Here is an 18811-nt window from a genome sequence, read left to right on the forward strand (position 1 = left end):
GCTCTTAAAAAAGTTTTACACATTAAAATAAAGTAGACTGTCTGCTTATACTCAGCCAAAACTCTAAATTAAACACCTCACAGGCATCAGATGCTTTAAAAAAAATTTTTTTTTAATTAAGTTAGGGCCAAACTCTTGGAAATAGAGCCACCATTGATTACTTACTGCTCCTGCTTCTCTATCATTTGGGTTATGAGAGATTCCCTGACATACGTTGTTTACAAAGTCAGGGTCTCTCCTAGATTATTTGACAGGTTTGGAAACTGTAGACATTATCTTAAGATGCCATCTTGCTGGTCAGTATCATCTTTACCTTGTGTTTTTCTCTTTGTGTCTTCTAATGTTTATGCCGCCTTCCTGTACAACTATACTGTGGGCCACTCAACCAACCTTTGGGTGGACTCTAACTGCTGTACCCCTACACCATCCCTTATCAGCTTGAAGAAGCCAGAATGTTCATTGTTCCTGTTACCTAACAGTAGTTACAGGCCCTATTCCAGGGGAGAAATAAATAGGAAAAGAGTTAATATTAGGCAGGGAGAGATAAGGGATCTTCAGGGAAAAAGACTGTAGCTGCAAATCGGAGGCGTCCCCCCACCACCCCATTATCAAGGGCATAAAGAGGGGATCTAAATGAGATAGACAGTCTAATCCTAAGACAACAGATGCGGGCCCTTGGGTCTACCCTAACCACCTTACACCAGTGGGTCAGGGAACGAGTACCTATGAATCTGACCACAGATGCTCACCCCTTTAAACCAGGAGATGCAATATGGATAAAGGAATGAATTGTTCAACCCCTAAAACCTCTCTGGAGGGGACCGTTCACTGTCATTTTGTCCACCCCTATTGCAGTAACGGTAGTAGAAGTGGGTCCCTGGATTCACTACAGCAGAGTGAAGCCAGCATTTCAAAACTGGGAGTGCATTCCTGATCCATCAATGCCATGCAAGCTGACCATACGGAAAAAGCAATCTGCAACTCTGGAGCCTCCAGGAGACTGCAGCCCTGCTCTAGTCACTCTGGAAGCTGACTAATCCACGCATGGCAGAAGCTACAGGAGTTGACGGTCCAATGAAACAAAAGACTATCCTTACCTTCTCTATGTTTCCTTACTGTGATGCACTGTCACACCTTGTTTCTATTATTGTGATTTTTGTTCTACTGAGGCTGCCACAGCCAGCTAGAAATGTGGTGAGAAGTTTCTGTTAACACTCACCTTCCTTTTGTGGACAGGATACTTCGTTGGTACCAACAAGGGGAAATGATGGCCGTAAGAGACTATAAAAATTAGATCCCCACAAACCTTATAGTAAAACAAAATACCCCAGTCCTACTACCAGGGTTTGGCTTCTCAAAAGCCCAATTATTGGGAAAAACTGTCTTGCCTAGTGGAGAAAAAGTTCATCGTCATCTCTGTTAAAAACTTAACATGCCTAGGCCAAAGATTTTATAACTCAACTGCCAGAAAAACCCAATGGTGGGGGACCCCAGATCACCTTGAGCCAGATCCCCACCCCTTGTCTAACTTCTCTCATCTCCGACAGGCCTGGGACAATGTCATCGCAGCTATCAAACGGCAGGCCCCAGGTGGACCATACTAGATATGTGGAAGGACAGCCTATATAAACCTCTAAACCAAGATGATGCTCTTTGACCCTAAATAGAGGGGTCCAAACATCAAAGTAAGGAAAGAAAAAAAACCTCAAGGCAATCTAGCTATATGCCCACGTGACAATAGCCCTCACAACCTTGTAACAGGCAACCACTTAATAAGACTGCATGTTTGTGTGTTACCATATATGGGAAACAAAGAAGTAAAAAATATATAAAAAACTATGCCACATGGCGTTCGGGGCTCAGTTCTTTGGGTACGAACCCAACTGAGCGGTGCCGGTAGGAATAAAGTTGCTTCCTGGAAAGAAAAGCCTCGGTATCACTACTCTGTGCAAGAATTTTGCTACAGTTACACTAATCAACAGATTTGCAATGTACATGAGATAGCCTTCTATTGGAAAATGTCATCTAGGACTTTCACAGCTAGACAGAAGTCAATGCTTGGCTTTAAAGCTTCAAAGGACAGGGGCACCTGGGTGGCTCAGTCAGTTGAGCGTCCGATTTCGGCTCAGGTCATGATTTCATGGTCCGTGAGTTCAAGCCCTGCGTCAAGCTCTGTGCTGACAGCTCAGAGCCTGGAGCCTGTTTCACATTCCTTGTCTCCCTCTCTCTTTGCCCCTCCCCCACTCATGCTCTGTGTCTCTCTCTGACAAAAATAAACATTAAATAAATAAATAAATAAAAATAAAGCTTCAAAGGACAGGTGGACTCTCTCATTAGAAGTTACTGCAGGCCAATTGGGTGGCTCAGTCAGTTAAGCATCTGACTTTGACTCAGGTCATGATCTCATGGTTGGTGAATTTGAGCCCTACCATCGGGCTCTGTGCTAACGGCTCAGAGCCTGCTTCAGATTCTCTGTCTCCCCCCCACACTCTCTCTCTACCCCTACCCTACACACGCTCTGTCTCTTGGTGTCTCAAAAATAAAAATACATTAAAAAAAAAAGTTACTGTCTGGGGTGCCTGGGTGCTCAGTTGGTTAAGGGTCTGACTCTTAATTTTGGCTTAGGTCATGATCTCAGTTTTTGAGTTCGAGGCCCACATTGGGCTCCATATTGACAGCACAGAGCATACTTGGGATTCTCTCTCTCCCTTTCTCTGCCCCTCCCCCACTTGTGCTTTCCCGCTTTCAAAATTAAAAAAAAAAAAAAAAAAAAAAAGTTACTCCAGCCGGTGACTTGAAGTTGAAGCCAATGCTTATTTACCATGTGAAAATCCTAGGGCCGTTAAAAATTATATGGCACTTACTCTGCTTATGGTCTATAAATGGAATATAGCCTTGATGATAGCACATCTGTTCACAACATGATTTACTGAGTATTTTAAGCCTAGTATTGAGACCTACTGCTCAGAAAAAAAAAAGATTTCTTTAAAAGAGTGACTGGGGCGCCTGGGTGGCGCAGTCGGTTAAGCGTCCGACTTCAGCCAGGTCACGATCTCGCGGTCCGTGAGTTCGAGCCCCGCGTCAGGCTATGGGCTGATGGCTTGGAGCCTGGAGCCTGTTTCCGATTCTGTGTCTCCCTCTCTCTCTGCCCCTCCCCCGTTCATGCTCTGTCTCTCTCTGTCCCAAAAATAAATAAAAAACGTTGAAAAAAAAAAAAAAAAAAAAAAAAAAAAAATAAAAGAGTGACTGTTTATTGACAATGTACCTGGTCACCCAAGATCTCTGTGGGAGATGTACAAGATTAATGGTAGTTTCTTTCTTTCTTTCTTTCTTTCTTTCTTTCTTTCTTTCTTTCTTTCTTTCTCTCTTTCTCTTTTTAACATTTATTTTTGAGAGAGAGGCAGAGCGTGAGTGGGGGAGGGACAGACAGAGAGGGAGACACAGAATGTGAAGCAGGCTCCAGGTTCTGAGCTGTCAGCACAGGACTCGAACTCACCAGCTGTGAGATTGTGACCTGAGCCCAAGCTGGCCACTTAACTAAGTCACCCAAGCGCTCCAGATTAATGGTATTTTAATGCCTGCTAACATAACATCCATTCTGTAGCCCATGGATTAAGGAGTCATTTAGACTTTCAAGTCCTATTTGAGAAATACATTTTGTAAGGTATAGCTGCCATAGACAGTAATTCCTCTGATGGACCTGGGCAAAACTGAAATCCTTCTGGAAAAGATGCACCATTCTAGATGCCATTAAGAACATCTGTCATTCGCCACAAGTAATCAAAATATCAACACAACCAAGTTTGCAAGAAGCTGATTTCAACCCTCAAGGATGACTTTGAGGAAACTTCAGTGGAGGAAGTAACTGCAGATGTGGAAACAACAAGAGAACTAGAATAAGTGGAGGCTATATACATATAACTGAAGGCTATATACATATAAGCTGCAATCTCATGATAAAACTGTAATGGGTGAGGAGTTGCTTCTTATGGATAAGAAAGTGGCTTCTTGAGATGGAATCTACTCCTGGTGAAGATGCTGTGAAGATTGTTGAAATGACAACAAAGGACTTAGAATATTCCATAAACTTAGTTGATAAAGCAGCAACAGGGTTTGAGAAGATAGACTCCTCTATTTTGAAAGAAGTCTATTGTGGGTAAAATGCTATCAAACAGCATTCATTGCTACTGAGAAATCATTAGTGAAAGGAAGTCAACTGATGAGGCAAACTTCACTGTTGTCTTATTTTTAGAAACTCCATAGCCACTCCCAACTGCCATACCAAGCATTCAACAGTCATCAATACCGAGGCCAGACCCTCCACCAGGAAAGAGATTACTACTCACTGAAAGCTCAGATGATAGTTAGCGCTTTTTAAGCAATAAAGTATTTTTAAATTAAAGATACGTGTATGTTTTTTTGAGACATAATGCTATCACACACCTGACAGACTACAGTACAGTGTCAACATAACCTTTACATGCACGGGGGAAACAAACTCATTTGATTCACTTTACTGCAATAATTGCTTTACTGCAGTGGTCTGGAACTGAAGCCACAGTATCAGATATGTCTGTATCAACCTGATGAAAAAGGTGGTATAACCCACTCCCACTGTAAGCTGAGCAAGTGAGTTTACTGAGGATAAGTTGCCCGTGGTCTCACAGTGAGAAAATTAGAGAATGAGAATGCAAGCCCCAGTTCCAGCATTCAAGGTTTCAGCTGTTATGGTGCACCGCCTATTTGGAATTAGCCTGAAGGGGCCAACTATTACTTTGTTTCTTTGTGTGCAAAACTTACTTGGAGTAGTGCTTACAGTTCTTTTATTTTTTCCAGGTTTGGAAAATCCATCTGTGTAGAGCGGCCTCTTTTTTTCCGAAGGAACCTTTGAATCTTCATTACCTGAATCAAAAGATACACAAATGATGAAAGATTCCAAAACAAGTTCTTCCAATTAAGAAATATCTAGAAGTTAACATGGGGCATTTTCATTTGACAGGGTCTGCCAAAGTGGTGGAAAAAATGAGCACAAAGAATGAGTTACAGCATCACTACAATTTTAGCTCATATGCTTCAAGTAGCCAAAAATTTTATGCTTCCTGTACAGAGGTTATATAAATATATCAGAAATTTAAGAACACTTTTTCAAAATTTTGCTATGAACAGATTATTGTTATAACAAGAATGATACAATCACAAAATCCCAGGGCACCTGGCTGGCTCAGTTGGTGGAGTGTGCGACTCTTGATGTTGGGGTTACGTTCAAGCCCCACATTGGGGTGTAGAGATTACATAAAAACAAAATCTTGGGGCACCTGGGTGGCTCAGTCGGTTAAGCGGCTGACTTCGGCTCAGGTCATGATTTCGCGGTCCTTGAGTTCAAGCCCCGTGTCGGGCTCTGTGCTGACAGCTCAGAGCCTGGAGCCTGTTTCAGATTCTGTGTCTCCCTCTCTCTGACCCCCCCCCCCCTCCCCGTTCATGCTCTGTCTCTCTCTGTCTCAAAAATAAATAAACGTTAAAAAAAACAAAAAACAAAAAACAAAATCTTAAAAAAAAAATTACACAGGGGCGCCTGGGTGGCTCAGTGGGTTAAGCGTCCGACTTCGGCTCAGGTCATGATCTTGCGGTGAGTTCGAGCCCCGTGTCGGGCTCTGTGCTGACAGCTCAGAGCCTGGAGCCTGTTTCAGATTCTGTATCTCCCTCTCTCTCTGACCCTCTCCCATTCTCGGTCTCTCTCTGTCTCAAAAATAAATAAACGTTAAAAAAAAAATTACACAATCCCATCACCCGAATAAACACCATTAGCATTTTGACATATTTCCTCAGGTCCTCTGCTTCTATACTTGTTTTGTTTTTGTTCTTTAAATCCAGCTGAAATCATGGTGTATACATTTGTGACTTTCCCTCACTGACTTTCCCTCCTTCACCACTTTCCACATTCTGCCATCTTTTCAATTTGAGGCAATCTACTAAAAAATATCCAGGGGTGCCTATGTGGCTCAGTCAGTTAAGCGTCCAACTCTTGGTTTCAGATCAAGTCATGATTTCATGGTTAAGGAGTTCAAGTCCCACATCCGGCTCAGGGCTGACAGCAGGGAAGCTGCTTGGGATTCTCTCTCTCCCTCTGCCCCTCCCTTGCTCTCTCTCAAAATAAATAAACATAAATAAATATCTATATCTCTATCTATCTATCTATCTATCCATCCATCCATCCATCCATCCAAGTGGATTTTCAATAAATGGTACTTATTTATAAATATGTCACTCATCCTGAAGGTGACCCAATACATCCATAAAATATACAAGAATGACTGGATAGAGCACGAAGGACTGCAGGGGCTTCTGCTTGGACCTTGGCTCTAAAACCAGAAAGGAAAAGTTCCATGAAATAGAGGATATTTAGAGTCAGAATCACTCCTCACCAGATTATTATAAATAATAAAATATTATAAATAGAAAAATAGCAACTTCACAAGGAGCAACTTACCAGTATGATAACCTGCTAACAAGCCACCACCTGTGCCTTCTACGGGTGCTGATGGGAGGACCACCCTGCGGAATTCCTACCCTAAGTGCATGATCCAAATCTAAACCTCAGCACACATTAGACAAACCAAGGCAGAGGACTTCCAAAACTGACCTATGTTAAAAAATATAAACTGTTAAAAAACTATTAAAAAATTTAACTGTTTGGTTGACTAGGCAAAAGGTCTTTGTACCTGTGTCTGGAGTAGGCCAGAAGGAGTTGATGGACAAAATATGAACTCTTCTCATCAAGAAGCAATCAACTACCCTAAGCTTTCCAGCTACCACTCTTACTCTGGTTTTTCCACAATATGGAAGAGGTCTCAAAGGCTTAAACTTTTGCTTTCATTGTAGACACTTAGGAGTTCTACAGCATGGTGTTATGGGTTGAACTGTGTTCCTCAAAAAGTTACGTTGAAGCCTTAACTTGTAGTAACCATGATGTGACCTCAAGAAAAAGGGTCTATTTTGTGGTACTTTGTTATGGCAGTCCTAGGAAATGAGCGCACATGACTACCCCCCAGGAATTTCAGGGGGTTTTTTGTTTGTTTTTTTGGTTTTTTTACTTATTTGACATACCATCTGTTCTACCTTTTCCTGAGGAAACTGCATTCTCCTCTCCTTGGCTCTCGTCTGGTGGTGAAGGAACTTCTCCAACAGTTCTGAGTTTCTGGTTTTCCTGCTTCTCTTGATTCTGGAATTCAATGGGATCACTTATCTTTATCTCTGAATGATCCTGGTACAATTTTAAAAGGGAATGAATTATTTAAATCAGAAGTCACCACTGCCTTCCAAAAATAGGCACCCAAATTGCAAAGAAGGAAGACAAGTAGGAGAATTAGGTTTCTGAGTGACAGATTGGCTCTTGAGAATGTGAATTTGGGAATAGGACATATGAGGGACCACTGAAAAGCATAAATGGCAAGATTAGATCTCTTAGGGATGAGAAATTAACAAATAATCTAAATGGATAGTCTAATGACTGAGGGAGTATACAGAGCTAGAAAATAAAAATTAGGACTGTGTCTTGTAAAGTTATATTTGCATAAGAAGATTAAAAATAAAAAAATCAGAGTCCTCCCAAGGCAAGTGAAGCAAGTGAAGGAAGCCCCTGGCTAATCATGTGACTATTCTGCTGAAAGATCAACCCAAGAGTGATCACTAGGTCTGAGGCCAGTTGAAAAGAAAAAAAAACCCACCTTATTTGATGCTGGTTTTTCTTTCCTTCTTACTTACTACTCATCATTAAGTGAATACTTTCATATTTATTCAACAAATACTTAATTTGTGCTTAATCCTTAGTAAGTGCTTCCCAAGAGCCAGTACTCAGAGTGTGATGAGGACCAGCTTAGACTTGGGTCTGAGCTTTCATGGACCTCACAGCATGCAGAATTTACAACCATCTGGTACCATAAAAGAATTCAGAGAAAGCTTCTTAAGAATACACCAGTTTTGAACAGGGAGTGCCCAAAATGGTCACACTTCTATTCACCTGGGAGTCAGGGTTTCTGTGGACTGTCCTGTGCCTTCTCCTCATTTTGGTGACATGGTCAACTGGCAACCTCTCAGCTTGTTCCTGGCTGCTGATCTGCATCTCAGCCTCATCACAAGAGGATGCAGAAATTTGACTTCCATCCTGAAGAGAAAGACATTAATCTGCCATGTCCTATTTTTAGAGTTATAATGTTCACGAAGAATCAGAATTTAAACTGAATAAAAAAACTATTTTACAAAAGGTAATTTTAATACTCTCTTGTACTGAATTATAGTCCAGGACAAGAATTTTAGAGTATTCCAAAAGAAATAATCACATTTAACATCCCCAGCTTGAAAAAAATAGGGTAAGAAAGCATTCAATGTTTTCTTAGTGTAATTAAGCCAATTAGCATTAATTTTTTGAGTATATGCTATTTGACAGGCAGTATGCTCTAACTAAATAATTACAGCTAATATCACATCTTTACTGGGCTTAGTGTTTATACAGGTTAACTCATTCATTCCTCAAAGCCTAGGACATAGGTAGTAACATTATCCCCAGTTTACAGATGGAAAAATTGAGGCTCGGAGTCCAAAGTAACTTGTCAAGGCCAAAATAAGGGAGTAAGGTAAAAACAGCACCTGTACAACCATAAACTAAAAGTAAAGAGCTAAATTATCACAACAGTGTGATAAAGGTACCAAAAGACAACATACAAACTTGCTTATTTTATAAGAACTCATTGAGGGCCTGGGTGGCTCAATCGATTAAGCATCTGACTCTTGATTTTGGCTCAGGCCATGATCTTGCTGTTTGGGAGTTCAAGCCCCATGTTGGGCTCTGCACTAACAGTGCAGGGCTTGCTTGAAATTCTCTGTCTCCCTCTCTCTGTGCCTGTCTCTCTCTCTGTCTCTCAATAAATAAACATTTAGGAAAAAAAAAAGCACAGTATAATATTTGCACTTATTAGTATTAATGGCGGAAGACTGGATTCATTATTCAACACATGATACAGAGACAACGATGCTTTTTATCTTTGTGGGGTGGGCAAGGAATCTTAGTTCTTTCACACCAAAAGGAAATGTGGATGGGTACAAGATTTAAATGTAGAAAGGAAACTATAAAAGCACTAGGAAATTGGGGTACGTGGGTGGCTCGGTTGGTTGAGCATCTAATTTCAGCTCAGGTCAAGACCTCACAGCCCATGAGTTCGAGCCCCACATCTGGCTCTGTGCTGACACTTCAGAGCCAGGAGCCCTGCTTTGGATTCTGTGTCTGCCTCTCTCTCTGCCCCTCCCCTGCTCACTCTCTCTCTAAAATAAAATAAACGTTAAAAAAATAATTAAAAAAAAAAAAAAGCCCTAGGAAACAAAATAGGTGAATATATTATCATGAGTATGAGGAAGGCCTTCTTAAACATGTTCTCTTACCTGAAGACTAAAAGGATAGGCTTGATCTGTTCCTGGTGTTTTTGTTTTTAAAAAAATTCAAATGTTTTGAAATAAACTAATATTATATACATACAGCTAAAAAAAAAAATCCAGTAGTGAAAAGATTATAATGGAAAGCAATTGCTTCTCTGCCCTACCCTTCCCATTTCTAGGGCTTAACTTCAGGTAGTCACTTGTGTATCACTCGTGATTTGCTAGTGGGATATTCATTTGTATTTTCAGTCGCTATGTTTAGTGCCTCTCATATACTGAAATCTAGCTCCTGCCCCACTCTCACCTCCCATCTTCTTCCTGACAGCATGCCACCACCTCAGTCATTCTACGAGTCACCTTTGCTGCTTTAAAGATTCTAAGCCTTTCAATCTTGTCTCACAACTACACAGTATATCCTGTAAATTCCAAGTGCCGCATCCTTATGCTTCCCTTCATTCTGTCTTCCTTTTCTCGCTGTCATCTATTTCTCTTTAAGTTGTGAACATTTATAGCTTGTTACATAACCTTAATTGAACCATCTGTTCCTTGTCTGTGTGCCTGGATTCCAAGAGCTAACAAATCATTAAGTTCTTAAAGCTTTTGTTGTTTTCTTGGTCATCTCAGTCTCCTTTAGGGTCTTTTTATTTATCTTAAGCTCTCTCACACTGGTGACTGGTGCTGTCTATCCTATTTCAAAACAAGGAAGACCTCATTAGAGGCTTGGATGTATGGGAGGGCCTGTTACCTGGTGCAATCTGATGTACAAGGGTCCTTAGGTGGGGAAGAAGCTATTATGTAGAGGAATCCTTGAATGCCAGAAGGCAGAGGACTTTGCTTAATAACACTGACTTTCCTTACTGAGAAACCTTCCAATATTACAAACCGTAGTTTGTAGTGACACCTGGTGCTCTGCTTGTGGAAGTGGTGGGGGTGAATGTTTTATATCCTGATTTTTCAATCCATTTCACTATGGTGCCTGGACCCCACCCCCTGAGAGTTGATTTGGTTGGCCTGGGTTTGGTAAGACCTATGTATCAGCATATTTTATTTATTTTGAGAGAGAAAGAGTGTTAGTGGGGGAGGGGCAGAGAGGAGGAGAGAAGGGGAGAGAGGGAGAGAGAGAGAAAGAATCCCAGCAGGCTCCATGCTTAGTGCATAGCCCGATGCAAGGCTCAATTGAACGACCCTGAGATCATGACCTGATAGGAAATGAAGAGTCAGACACTCAAATGACTGAGCCACCCAGGTGCCCTAATTTATCAGCATTTTAAAAAATCTCCCCAAATGATTCTCCCATGCATCCTGCAATAAGAACCATAATATAAAACAAATTTATGGGGAGGCAAAGAATTAAGAAGGTTTTGAGAATGCCAGGTTTTAGAGGTAAAACATTGCAGAAGTAAAATAGTTCCAAGTCATAAAAGGTCCAGGATATGCTAAGGAAGAGGGGGAAGCAAAGTTACAGGAGTGAGGGAACAAGCAGGCAAGGACAGTAAAGAACATCCAGATGGACCTGTGAATTCATTCCAAAGAAAGTCAGGGCATGAGCGGATGAGGAAGACAGCAAGACACCAAATACCAGAAAGCAACCAGGGAGTCGGCAAGTGACAGCTGAAAACAGATAAGCATAAATTCAAAGAAACAAGGATACATGAGAATAGGAAGATGCTATCTGTATCCCACCTCCCAACTCCCTGGATAGTCATGGGGAAGCAAAAGAAACTGCTTCCACTGTAAAAGTGTTGCCCTTGGGTTACCTGTATTGCTGGAATCTAAAGAGATACTTTTTTTAAGTTTACTTATTTGTGAGAGAGAGAGTGACTGAGTGAGAGAGCAGGAGAGGGGCAGAGAGAGATGGAAAGGGAGAAAATCCCAAGTAGGCTCTGCACGGTCACACTGTCAGTGCAGAGCCCCACAGGCGTTTAACCGACTGAGCCACCCAGGGGCCCCAAGAGATGCTCTTAAAGTATTTATTTATCTCTCCTACAGGGACTCCCTTATTAACAGAGTGCAAGACAGGTCCCCTAATTGTCCTTTTTATTTTATGTTTTAATGTTTATTTATTTTTGAGAAACAGAGAGGGAGGGAGGGAAGGGCACATAAGCATGGGGGGAGGGGCAGAGAGAGAGAGAGAGAGACAGAGAGAGACAGACAGACAGAATCCAAAGCAGGCTCCAGGCTCGCAGCTGTCAGCACAGGGTTTGAACTCACCAACCTCAAGATTATGACCTGAGCCAAAGTTGGATGCTTGACCAACTGAACCACCCAGGCACCCCCTTAACTGTCCTATTTAGAAGCCTGTTAGCCCAACTCCCAGAGATTGCATATTTTTCTTTAATGTTTATTTTTGAGACAGACAGAGATAGCACAAGCAGGGGTGGGGCAGACACAGAGAGGGAAATACAGAATCTGAAGCAGGCTCCAGGCTCTGAGCTGTCAGCACAGATTTCAACATGGGGTTCAAACCCACAAACCATGAGATCATGACCTGAGCCAAAGTCAGAGGCTTATCTCACTAAGCCACCCAGGCACCCCTGAGATTGCTTGTTTTAATCCCATGCATTTTATGTGAGTCTGGGAGGCTGACAGTGATCAGGAAGGGTATGTTCATTCCTGAATGCACCATGATGTACCTATAATACACTTGTCTAAATCCAAGACTGATGAGGCGCACCTGGTTTAGACACGGAATCCTTGGCACACAGCCACACTAACCCACATACAGCACTTCCCCAACCCATATAGTTAAGGCTGACCTACAGTGTGAGAATAAGGCTTCCAAAATGTGCCATGTCCCACTCACTCAGATGTGATCCATACCTGTGCACTCCCTAGGTGATGATTTGGGGGGGTCTGGAAGTTTGCACGTCTGTCAATCCTTGGTAACATTAATGATCTCTTTGCCATGCATTTGGACTGTGTTGACTCTTTCTGTAGCCTTAGTAAATAAACTCTGTCTATAACAGGTCCTCCCATCAATCTAAGCTCACTATTGATATATTAAGAATTCTTGGGGCTCCTGGGTGGCTCAGTTGATTGAGGGTCTGACTTCAGCTCAGGTCATGATCTCAGAACTCTCTCTCCCCACCCCACCCCTGACCTTTGCTCTACTTCCTTGCTCTCTCAAAATAAAGTAAAAAAAGAATCCTGACTTAGGAATTCTTTATCTGATTTATGCTTTTGTGAAATTTTTTCAAAATGAAATGGCCCAAAATGCAGAATTTGAAAATAGGATAATTTTAAATTTCGTCCATTAATTGTTATCCAAACTAAAATCTTGATTTCAAATGGCACTACAATCAAGTATCCTATATATGGAAGCGAGGGAGGGAGGAAAGAGATGGGAAGGGAGGGGAGGGGCAAATGGGAAGATGGGGGTACAGGCCGGGGGGGGGGGGGGGGGGGGGGGAGAGGCGGCAAGAGGTGGGGGCAGATTGAGAGTAATATGATGTAGAATCTTAAAGCTAGAATTCAAAATTAATCCTTTTTTTTCTGTTTTAAGTTAATTAAACCAGGAGCCAAAAGAATTTTAAATATTAATAGTTTTAAATGTTTATAACTTGGAATATAGTTATAGAGATGACAAATACAGAGAGGGGAAAAATTACATTTTTGGTTCATTTTTATATTTACCTTCATTTCCAGATAGATAATGGATGCTCTTCAAAGCCCGGGGCCTTAAGGCCTTTCCCTGTTTTCCTCCATTTCAAGTTTAGAATCCTGGCTCTGTCAAAACCTTTGGTGTAGGTCTGACACAGCCAGGACAGGCTCTCTCCCATTAGCTCTGGTTTACAGTTCACCACACAGGGCACTTTCACAAGCCCAACTCACAGACCCTTTGACTCTTAATATTCAATTCAGCCAAGCAGATGTTATTTCCATTTTAAAGAACAGAAAACTAAGAATCTAGTCACTTGAGTTTTCCAAGATGACACAAAAAGAAATGACAACTGCTATTTAACCTGGGTTTTTCGGGTTTCAAATCCTGTTCCTTCCCTGCTCATACCAGGCTAGTTCTTGTAATGATTGCCAACTAATAATTAACCTTTGCATTTGTATGAGAACATCTTATTCAACAGATTACTTGCTATATGCAGTTTCTCTATAACAAACAGTTATTATGAAAGGATTTATTATTACCAGTAATTATCTCTTTGGGGTAAATATCATGTCTTAAGTCATCACTCATTAACTAAATATAATTGTTTTAATATTTAATAGGTGATAAAAATATTACTTACCTGATTCTCATTTTCTTTTTTTGCTTCATGTTGAAGGTGGGCTTTCAAGGCTTTTAATAATTTGCCTGCCTGCAGGAAGGTTAAAGACTTTATCAGTAGGGCCAAAAATCAAGTAAGCAAGAAAGATAATAACCTATCTTTCCCATTTTTAAGGACAATTATTCTCCTGGTCTTGTATTCCTCAAGGCAGCCTCTGGGAACAAGAAGATGACCAACACAGAATTGGCCCCACATAGATTTCACACCAGAACGGGGAAGTGAGACAGGGAAAGAGGAAAGGACCACAGAGGCACAGGGCTAAGAACCAGCATGGGGAGGCCTAGGCTATTGTACAGAAACACAAATGGGCACAGTCACCAAGATCTGGACCACGAGTCAGGGTCAACTTCAGGAGGTAACCAGACACACCAGTTCTAAGACAAAGACATGATGTCTATAGCTGCTGAGGTGTGAAGGATGAACAGGACAGCAGTGGCTACAAGAAAGAGGTAAATAAATCACATGGGAAAGCGAGAATGAGGGTGGTTTGTGGAACTCGAATTCAAAGTGGCCAGAGCATGGAGCTGCTGGAGGGATGGTGAGAGAGGACCCTGGGAAAGTGGGCAAGGACCAATCCTGCCAGGCCTTATAAGCCTCTTGAAAATACAAACTTTACCCTTAGAGTAAAGGGCATTGTCTGAAGAGTCCGCAGCAGCACAGCAGCACAAAATTTTACCAATTTTGCTTTATTCAAAATTGTCCTACTCTGGTAGGACATTGTGCAGGATGCACTTGATGGCAGGAAGACAAAGTCAGGAAAGCATCTGGAAAGCTGTTGCAGGAAACTAGAAAGGACTGTGGCCTGAACTAGAGCAGGGTTAAGGCAGTATGGACAGATTCAAAACCTTTTTAAAAAGTAAAATCAGTATGAACATAGGGGTTGAGGAATAGTGAAACTTTCTTACACCTAGGTTTCTGCTTGGGCAGCTCATGGAACATGGTGGGGGTCTCTCAGATGAGGAATGCCAAATACAGGCAGGCTTAGAGAGGAGGATGGTTAAAGGGCTCCTGAGGAAAGGGACTCCTATTTTCTCTTTCCAGTCCAGGAAACCTCCCATTCTTGAAAGAGAAATATCAATCTGATTGGTTATGTTTTCTTGTGCTGTAAAAGATCAAGCATATTGGTTATGTTGTCTTTTCCTTCTCCACTCAGCCAGGCAGTTGAAAATCAGAGATTTCCTTCTCAAGGTGAGCTCAGCCACCACTTCTCATACCATTTATCATTGGCCATGTGTCCAGGAGAGAACAGCAGAGATCCAGGTTTGGTTTAGGCTTTAGGGGACAGGAGAGGCTGCGCTTAGGGTGTGAAGCCCATCCTCCAGCCCAGTTCACCAGTATGCCCTATAAGTTATTAGTCACCATACTGGCTAGTAATAGAGTGGTACCTATTTTCTACTTGCTGTTGTTTCTTGAACCTCTCTAAGGGTCTTCTCTGTGAAGGGGATGATTGGCATGGCAAAATTGAGGCATTCTTGGTTCTTCTATCAAATTTTTGCCAACCACTTCATTGGATTTTATCTTTTTTTTTTTTTTTTTTTTTTTTTTTGGTAGTTAAAACACTTCACCTAAGATCTACCTTAGCAAAATAATAATAATAATAATTTAAGAGGTAAAGAGAATGTAAGTTGGGGGAGAGGGGCAACGGGAGAGAGAGAATCTTAAGCAGGCTCCACGCTCAGCACAGAGCCTGAAGCAGGGCTCCATCCCATGAGCGTGAAATCATTACCTGAGCCAAAATCAAGAATCGGACACTCAAACAACTGAGCCACCCAGGTGCCCCTAGCTTAGCAAATTTTTAAATATATGATACAATATTGTTTGTCATAGGTTCGAAGTTGTACAGGTTTCCAGAACACTCCTTAAAATGCCACAAAAATACCAAGCTTGTGATAATGATAAAACGAGGTGCCTGTGGCAGAGCCAAGTCAGGGTATCTAGCTGACTGATGTTATGGGGTGATGCTCACAAGAACCAAGCAGGAAGTGCAGGTGTTAGTATACACAGGCATTCCCTCAACAAGCACTTATCATGCTGTGCACTGTCCCAGGCACTGGAGAGAGAGTGATAAATGAGATGGACAAGGTCTCCACTCCCCAGGAACCTGTACTGGTGGACCAGTGGGGAAACAGACTTTCTTAAAATTTCATTTAAAAAAAATTTTCCCCCCAATGTTTATTCACTTTTGAGAGACAGAGAGAGATAGAGTGTGAGTAAGGAAGGGGCAGAGAGAGAGGGAGACACAGAATGCAAAGCAGGCTCCAGGCTCTGAGCTGTCAGCACAGAGCCCAATGCAGAGCTCAAACTCATGAACTGAGATCATGACCTGAGCCCAAGTCGGATGCTTAACCGAATGAGCCACCCAGGCGCCCCTAAAATTTCATTTCAAGAGAAAGAGAGCTCGAATGGGGCAGAAGGGCAGAAGGCAAGAGAGAATTTCAAGGAGGCTCCATGCTCAGCACAGGGTCCCACATGGGGCTCGATCTCATGACCCTAGGATCATGACCTGAGCCAAAGAGTCACTCAACTGACTGCTGAGCCACCCAGATGCCCCAGCTGTTTTCTTTTTTAAACATTCCCCTCCAAATCAGGATCAAACCAAGTATGTCACCTTACATTTGCAGGAGTCTGGATTTTATTTTAGGTGTGAAGGAAGTCAATCACCTTGATTACCAAGAGACTACTACATTGAGTCAAGAGTACAGGTGGGAAAGCAGCAGGCTGAGGCAGTGGTCAAGGGAAGAGGGTGTGTGGCCCAGGTCTGCAGCACTGGAGATGGTGTCCAGACGTCAGATTTCAGGAGTAATTGGGAGGAAGAGGCTACGAGGATGGATGTGGATCATGAAGAGAAGAATCAAGAGTGTTCTAATGTGAGACCCCACTAAAAAGGAGAACTATAGATCCATTTCCCTCATGAACATGGATGCAAAAATCCTCAACAAGATATTAGCCAACCAGATCCAACAATACATTAAAAAAATTATTCACAACGATCAAATGGAATTTATTCCTGGGATGCAGGGCTTGTTCAATATCTGCAAAACAATCAATGTGATTCATCACATCAATAAAAGAAAGGACAAGAACCATATAATCCTCTCAATAGATGCAGAGAAAGCATTTGACAAAATACAGCATCCTTTCTTGATAAACACCCTCAAGAAAGTAGGGATAGAAGGATCATACCTTGAGATCATAAAAGCCATATATGAATGACCCAGCGCTAATATCATCCTCCATGGGGAAAAACTGAGAGCTTTCCCCCTAAGGTCAGGAACAAAACAGAGATGTCCACTCTCGCCACTGTTATTCAACATAGTATTGGAAGTCTTAGCCTCTGCAATCAGACATCACAAAGAAATAAAAAGCATCCAAATCAGCAAGGAGGAGGTCAAACTTTCACTCTTTGCAAATTACATGATACTCTATGGAAAACCCAAAAGATTCCACCAAAAAACAGCTAGAACTGATTCATGAATTCAGCAAAGTTGCAGGATATAAAATCAATGCACAGAAATCACTTGCATTCCTATACACCAACAATGAAGCAACAGAAAGGGAAATCAAGGAATTGATCCCATTTACAATTGCCCCCAAAATCAGAAAATACCTAGGAATAAATCTAACCAAAGAAGTGAAAAATCTATACACTGAAAACTACAGAAGGCTTATGAAAGAAATTGAAGATGACACAAATAAATGGAAAAAGATTCCATGCTCCTGGATAGGAAGAACAAATATTGTTAAAATGTCAATACTACCCAAAGCAATCTACATATTCAGTGTAATCTCTATCAAAATAAAACCATCATCCTTCACAGAGCTAGAACAAATGATCCTAAAATTTGTATGGAACCAGAAAAGACCCCAAATAGCTAAAGCAATCTTGAAAAAGAAAACCAAAGCTGGAGGCATCACAATCCCAGACTTCAAGCTATACTACAAAGCTGTAATCATCAAGACAGTATGATACTGGCACAAAAACAGACATTCAGATCGATGGAACAGAATAGAGAACCCAGAAATGGACCCACAAACGTATGGCCAACTCATCTTTGACAAAGCAGGTAAGACTATCCAATGGAATCAAGACAGTCTCTTCAGCAGGTGGTGCTGGGAAAACTGGATAGCGACATGCAGAAGAATGAACCTGGACCACTTTCTTACACCATACACAAAAATAAACTCAAAATGGATGAAAGACCTAAATGCAAGACAGGAAGCCTTCAAAATCCTTGAGGAGAAAGCAGGCAAAACCTCTCTGACCTCAGCCGCAGCAATTTCTTACTTGACACATCTCCAAAGGCAAAGGAATTAAAAGCAAAAATGAACTGTTGGGACCTCATCAAAATAAAAAGCTTCTGCACAGCGAAGGAAACAATCAGCAAAAATTAAAGGCAACCAACAAAATGGGAGAAGATATTTGCAATATCAGATAAAGGGTTAGTATCCAAAATCTATCAAGAACTTATCAAACTCAACACCCAAAAAACAAATAATCAAGTGAAGAAATGGGCAAAAGACATGAATAGACACTTCTCCAAGGAAGACATCCAGATGGCCGACACAGGAAAAAATGCTCAACATCACTCATCATCAGGGAAATACAAATCAAAACCACAATGAGATACCACCTCACACCAGTCAGAATGGCTAACATTAACAACTCAGGCAACAACACATGTTGGCGAGGATGAGGAGAAAGAGGATCTCTTTTGCACTGCTGGAGGGAATGCAAACTGGTGCAGCCACTCTGGAAAACAGTATGGAAGTTCCCTGAAAAATTAAAAATAGAACTACCCTATGACCCAGCAATTGTACTACTAAGTATTTATCCAAGGGATACAGGTATGCTGTTTCAAAGGGATAAATGCACCCTAATGTTTATAGCAGCCCTATCGACAATAGCCAAAGTATGGAAAGAGCCCAAATGTTCATCGATGGATGAATGGATAAAGAAGATGTGGCATATATATAATATATAAATATATATAAAATATATAAATGTGTATATAAAAATTATATATAAATATATAGATAATGTTTATATATAAATTATTTGTATATATTTATATATAAATTATTTATATTATTTATATATATTATAT

At 41.3% G+C, this 18811-nt stretch overlaps 2 protein-coding genes across 6 annotated transcripts in view; one reads left to right on the plus strand and one right to left on the minus strand.

The window, feature by feature from the left end:
• NDUFAF1 (NADH:ubiquinone oxidoreductase complex assembly factor 1) overlaps window positions 1-5238 on the plus strand; it is a 51566-nt gene extending 46328 nt beyond the window's left edge. The window contains exon 6 of the mRNA XM_042942362.1: window positions 4837-5238. The gene's annotated coding sequence lies outside the window, so the exon portion shown is untranslated. The remainder of the gene's footprint in view (window positions 1-4836) is intronic.
• NUSAP1 (nucleolar and spindle associated protein 1) overlaps window positions 1-18811 on the minus strand; it is a 43367-nt gene that overhangs the window by 19955 nt on the left and 4601 nt on the right. Inside the window, exons 2-5 of one of the 5 annotated variants that reach the window (XM_042942357.1) lie at window positions 13668-13736; window positions 8018-8161; window positions 7117-7219; window positions 4801-4902 (exon numbers count right to left, since the gene is read on the minus strand). In XM_042942357.1, coding sequence (XP_042798291.1) covers window positions 4801-4902; window positions 7117-7219; window positions 8018-8161; window positions 13668-13736 — 418 coding nt within the window. Of the gene's footprint in view, window positions 1-4800; window positions 4903-7104; window positions 7262-8017; window positions 8162-13667; window positions 13737-18811 lie in introns of all 5 variants that reach the window. The other 4 variants (XM_042942356.1, XM_042942355.1, XM_042942354.1 and 1 more) reach the window with 4 other exon arrangements.

Source organism: Panthera leo, chromosome B3 (assembly GCF_018350215.1).
Source record: "Panthera leo isolate Ple1 chromosome B3, P.leo_Ple1_pat1.1, whole genome shotgun sequence".
NCBI classification, from domain to species: Eukaryota; Metazoa; Chordata; class Mammalia; order Carnivora; family Felidae; genus Panthera; species Panthera leo.